The following is a 5,767-nucleotide window of genomic DNA, read 5'->3' as shown; positions in this document are numbered from 1 at the left end:
GAGGACAAATAAATTTGTATTTGTTGTCAGCTCTTTCTTCTCTTTTTTTTAGCTCATGGGGCTGATCAATACTTAATCACTGGATACAAATAGTCAAATTTTGGGCCTTCAATTTGTCGTGTACATAATATTGCTTCAACAAAACACAACATTAGTTAATATCTAATTTAGGTTAAAATATTTGAACGTTTTATATGAAAAATTTAAGACATTAAAAATACATTAAGTAAACAAACATTAACTTTTTTTTTTTTTTTTAGAAAAACTATTTTGAGAAATTTAAGAGTATTGTCCCACCACAAAAAAAATCTGAAAATTTCTGGCTTTGCTGTTGCCATCTTGCGGGAGGAGAATAGAGGAGAAGAGAAAGAAGAGAAGCTAATTGTAGCTCCGACGCACACCAACATCAGTTCTCATACGTCAATGGCGTCGTGGAACATGGGTGTCGCTTCATGCCACAAGGTACCGCATTCACTTGCTTTTCGTTCTTCTCCATGCTTCTTTATTTCTTTATGGGTTTTCACTCTTTTAGCAGACCATGTCGTTTGAGGTTTCGTGCAGTAGGAAGAGAGACAGAGACAGGGAACGAGGTAGCATCTATCCCTACAAAGTGGTTGAAATAACTCCTCCACCCAAGTGTCTCGGCGTTCGTTGCTTACCCCCTGTAAGTGCCTGCCATTCATTCATTTTTATTTTTTAATATCAATTCCAAAGCTTCAATCTTCATAATTCATCATTGAAACTTTAAATTAGAACCCCTTCTTCCAAATTCTGTCTATCTAATGAGTAATGGTTGGTACATTTGGATGGGTCCGAAGCCAAGCCTCAGGCAAAGAGTCTCTTCTCTTCTGTTAGACGAAATAGTTTAATACAATTTTAAAGGCATTTGTTATTACATGTCAACAAACTCTTCATAAAATGTCAGTATAATTATACTTATTCAATGAAATTTGACTGCATAGCGTTTTTATTAAGAGTATCCCCTTGAACACAGGGACTGATCTCTGTGTTCTCCCTCGCGATTTAAGTTGGTATAGAATTGGTGGATATCCCCTTCCACTGGTGTTGTCTTTGTCACTCATTCTTTTTGTATTTTTTCATTCCTAGTGAACCAATAAAAAAACATGTAATTGAGTACATAATAGAATCATTCGTCATTGAATGATCGTGTAAAAACTCTTTACACCCTAGGTACATAGATTATTTACTCTAAATGTGATAAAAAGAATGTGATTCCTAATTGTAAGTTATAACAAACATCTAGTAGTTGACGTTATTTGAGTTCATTATAGTCACATACTTAACCAACTCTGGTGGAAGATTTTGCAAACCACTTCAATTCACTAACCCAAACTGGTTTTGAGTTAATAAGCCAGTTTTAGAGTGGCTTAAGTGCACAATTAATCCAATAACCTACATGACTGATTGTTTGAGCTAGTTACCTGACTGATTATTTTCACCTATTTACCGATCAATCTGTCCAGATCGAGCCAAGTTTTACAACTATATCAATCCAAAATCTTTTATTTGTTTTTATAGTATATTTGTTCCACTACACCTAAAGGTCCTCTATCATTTAGCAGTGACCAAGTGTAATTTACATTTACTCTTATCCCTTAATCTAACGGAGTTAGGTACAAGTTCCAAAAGCAAACAATACCTCATATTTGGTGACTCGAGTGAACTTACAATTGTTGGAACAATATTATATATTTCTTAATTTAAGAATATAATAGAAAAGTTCTTCCTTCTTATTCCCTCCTTCCTAGCATTCCCTAACACATTACAGTACGGGTGATTTGATTGGCCTCCTTTACCTTATTATTATGTAGCCTTTGTTGTAAAAATGGCATAATATCAGCAAGCAAATTCTTAATTATTGCTATTTTCTTTGAATCGGTACATTCCTGAAGCTCACTGGTGTAAAAGTGTCAATTAACTGGTCTTGTCTTCACCAGGTTACATAACTGAAAATAATGTAGTTATAAGGTTTATGTAATTTGGAGGGATATTTTCAAATGAATGTTCTTTATGATTCTTGGCCATTGAAGCAAAACGTAGGAAGGACTAAAAAATGCTGTTAAGAAGTGTTCATATTGTGAACAATAACCAAGAATAGAATCACAGTCTATGGGAACTGAAGCTTAGTATAAACTTAGCAATGACCATAAACTCTACACACTTTTGTCTCGGATATTTACTTTGGATCAACTAGAGTTTTATCTTTAGTATGACTATGATAAAATTTTTGGGATATATGTGAAGAAGAGACATAGAGAACTCCCCTGAATATTGTGGTATCTGGTTTTGTATACATGATCTGATTAATATGTTGTAAAACTTTAGCTTAAAGTTTCTGTTTTTACCAATAATCCTACATTACTAGCCCCTTAACATAGGTAACCATAATATTGTAATAACTACTAAAATGCAACCAGTGGACTTACATTGCTGCATTTCTTATGAGGAATGTCTTAGGTTCAATAAGCTTAAATAAAAGTTATTTGATACAGAACTTGCATATATACCAAAGAAACTTTTCGGCAATGCTCTTTGGTGCTAGAGTTATCTCCAAGACTTTGGTCATTTGATATGATAGAAAAGCTATGAAGGACATCCGAAACAGGAATTTGTCAAAGGAGTAGATAATTTGCTCTACATAATTCATACTGTACCCAGAATCTGAGGTACAATGTAGGATCAAATACTTTCCTTGGATTTTCATATACACAAGACATTGTGTAAACCCAGACAAGTATAAGGTATTGCAGAAAGAGATTTGAAGAGTTTTGAGCATAATATGATGACAAGCACACATGGCTTGAATGAATACAGGAACAATTTTTTAGCACGCATGTAAATACTTATCTTATTCTGTAAGTCATCATTTAAGTTTAACTTATGTTTCTGAACAAGCACTTATGAAAGGAAAAAAATCAAGGAGATAAAATGAATCAAACATTTCAAGTTACTTAAAATTTACTTATACACCTTGACTTTGGCAAAACTTTCCTCATATAAGTTCTTAATTGCCTATGCATTGAACAAATCACAAAACACTTTCTTTAAAGATAGGGTTTTACAATTGAAAAGCTCTAATAAGTTAGTAGCTAATGTAAAGGTTTTACAAGTTTGTCCGATTGCTAATCGGATCACATCCAACAATTTCCATTCAAAGTCATGAAGATGGCTGTTTCTTCCTGCACTCTCGTACTGTATTGTGCACCCTTATCTGTTTAATGCAATGACCAAAATACCCTTGAGAAATATTTAACAAAAACCTTTCCTGCACTTTCGTTGCCTCTCCTTCGCCCCTCCATTTGGTTTTGCCTCTGGGGAACCTCGAAGCAGTGCCACTTCTACCACTTCCACCACCATCGTGATTCATGCACACTTTCATGCATTGTTGTCCAACAAAGGTAACCTTTCTCCCCCTTTTGTTTGTTGTTGCATTTTGTTTCCAAAAGGTGTTGAAATACCTTCTGGATTAGGGTATCTGAAAAGGAAAATATTTCAGAATTGCTCAATCCAGAAGCAAGTAATTATTTTGGGGTAAATTATTTATAAGGCAATATAAAGCTATTCAGGAATTGTCTATCCGGGGACTGGGACTGCATTCCAGATTGAACAATCCGGATTACCCTATCTGGATACTATACTCCCATATAGCATGAAAATGGAAAAACTTACAAACAGCATTACAGCAACAACGAAGTAAACACTATCGGTGCTAGGTGGTTTCAAGTTATCATATAACAACCACCTAGATAGTTACACTACCGTCACTCAGAGCTCCTCCACAATTCAAGCCTCTGCCGCTATGAACCGCCACCAACAACCAGCAATGAAGAAGGAAGGGAGAAGGGTAAAACTGAAATAAAACTCAGAGGGACACTATTGTCTTTTTAAAAATATTGGGGTGCATGAAGAAACTATAGGTTGTAGGAAGAAATGGCCCATAAAGATTGACATTTAGACTAGCTGCAATTTGATGAACTTAGAGTTTTAGGCCGAATGGTTGAGTAAATTATAGAGTTTTTCATAAGATAGATTTTGTTTATATGTTGAAATTTTTATAAATTTCTGACATTTAAAAGTTTATTTAACTTATGCATAAATTAGTTATTAATTTATTTTACCTTTATTTAAAAATTTATCCAATAGGAACCTCATCCCTCTCCCTTGCTGAAATAACTAGAACTGATGTTGGCTCTAATTAGCGACCAAAACTACTAATTTAAGAGGAAAAATATATTTACTTCTTATGGTGAAGCACTGGCCTGCTTATTGGATTGGCACTTCACATGCTTCTCTCAATCTAAAAGGGGTTATTTCTACATTGAAGCATACATTTCCATGTGAATGGCTACTTTAAAGGCAACACTGAAATTTTAGCAACGTAGCTATTAAAAAATAGAGCTTTAGTGCAGCTCCTCCTCCCCTTTTTAAAACAATTTTGCACCTAGGTACATGTTGTGATGTGAACTATTCGTTGAAGTAGGAAAACCATTAACGTATTTGGCTTCTTCTTGTCCTTCTCTCTAAGAGGGGGTGGGACTGATTAGTAGTGCTTTGGAGGATATGTCCCATGAAAGGATGCTTTAGAAGGAATGTTGCAAACTCATGACTTGCTTTTCTAAAATTAACCTTTGCAGATTGGTAGAATAAAGTTGTGTATCATATAGGTCTAGTATATGTCCGTCTCCTGCTATATTTGAACGTGTGAAAGGCAGATACCATCATTTTTAAGAGGGCAGGCAGGAAGGCATATAATTGAATTGAAGACAAGGCACATGTTGGAGTTCTAAACACTGTAAAAGCATGATGAAATTGTAGTGTATTAATTTTTATATATATCAAGATTGCACTTGTGGTTGCTTATTTTAGATCTATTGCTCTCAATTTTTTAATGGGAAAATATTATCTGAGATGGAAGATGGGTCCATATGAGGTGGGAAATTGAAGCAAGCTGTTTGGTTTTTCTAGCTGTGATTCTTCATTCCCTTTATTTATGGTTCTGATTCTGAAACCAGAAAATTAGTAGTAGATTCTGAAAGCAGAACTGTTCATGCTCCGTTCAACAAAACCTTTCCTTTTCATAGTTTAACAAAACATTATTGATCACATGTCGTGTTGTCAATTTTTGCCCAATTGATTCAATTATGAATACCATGATCCAACCTAACCTTTTCCTTTCTTTTCTTTATGGGTGATATGATCCAACATAACTTTGTGAGGATGAAAAAGAAATATGGTAGATGCACATTCAGTTGGGGCATATGCATAATATAATTTCTTTTTTTTTTCAAAGCAGAACTTGCAGTGCGGGGAGAGTGTAACCATAGAAGGACAAGCCTATACTATTTCATCTGTAACACATCGCTATCAGCTTCGGAAAGGAAAATACGAACCCAGTGAGAAGAGACTTGATGTTTTGTCCACAGGAAGATACTTAGTAAATTTATATTTAGAAAATTTATTAGAACAATCTTGATTATTACATTTATGTAGTAACTTCTATTTTTATATCAATGTTTAATGACTTAGTTATGTGTCTCTTCTTTAACTTGTTTCACCACCAATGGAAAATTAAAAAACAATTTAGACTAAAAAAGGTGGGAGGAAAAATAGCTCACAAACTGAAAACCTTGTTCATGTTTATAACGCCTGCTTGGTTCTCTTTGGTTTATGAGGAAAGGATAAGTGGTGACAATAGAGAATATATAAGTTAAGAGAATATAAATACGTAAAAAATAAAATTGAATAT

The 5,767-nt window shown here is 34.2% G+C and overlaps 1 protein-coding gene across 2 annotated transcripts; it reads left to right on the top strand.

Moving 5' to 3' along the window:
* The first annotated feature begins 296 nt into the window (after positions 1–296).
* LOC137826139 (uncharacterized) lies at positions 297–5,550 on the top strand. 2 transcript variants are annotated; one of them, XM_068632001.2, is made up of 3 exons: positions 297–462; positions 533–664; positions 5,315–5,550. In XM_068632001.2, exons 1-3 carry the CDS (start codon positions 424–426, stop codon positions 5,492–5,494), a joined length of 351 nt encoding a protein of 116 aa, XP_068488102.1. In that variant the 5' UTR covers positions 297–423; the 3' UTR covers positions 5,495–5,550. The 2 variants fall into 2 exon arrangements, with proteins under 2 accessions (XP_068488102.1, XP_068488103.1); XM_068632002.2 differs by having other exon boundaries at positions 301–462; positions 536–664.
* Positions 5,551–5,767: the final 217 nt, after the last annotated feature.

This window comes from Phaseolus vulgaris, chromosome 8 (assembly GCF_051622355.1).
Source record: "Phaseolus vulgaris cultivar YP4 chromosome 8, ASM5162235v1, whole genome shotgun sequence".
NCBI lineage: Eukaryota > Viridiplantae > Streptophyta > Magnoliopsida > Fabales > Fabaceae > Phaseolus > Phaseolus vulgaris.
This window is presented reverse-complemented; position numbering and strand designations above follow the sequence as displayed.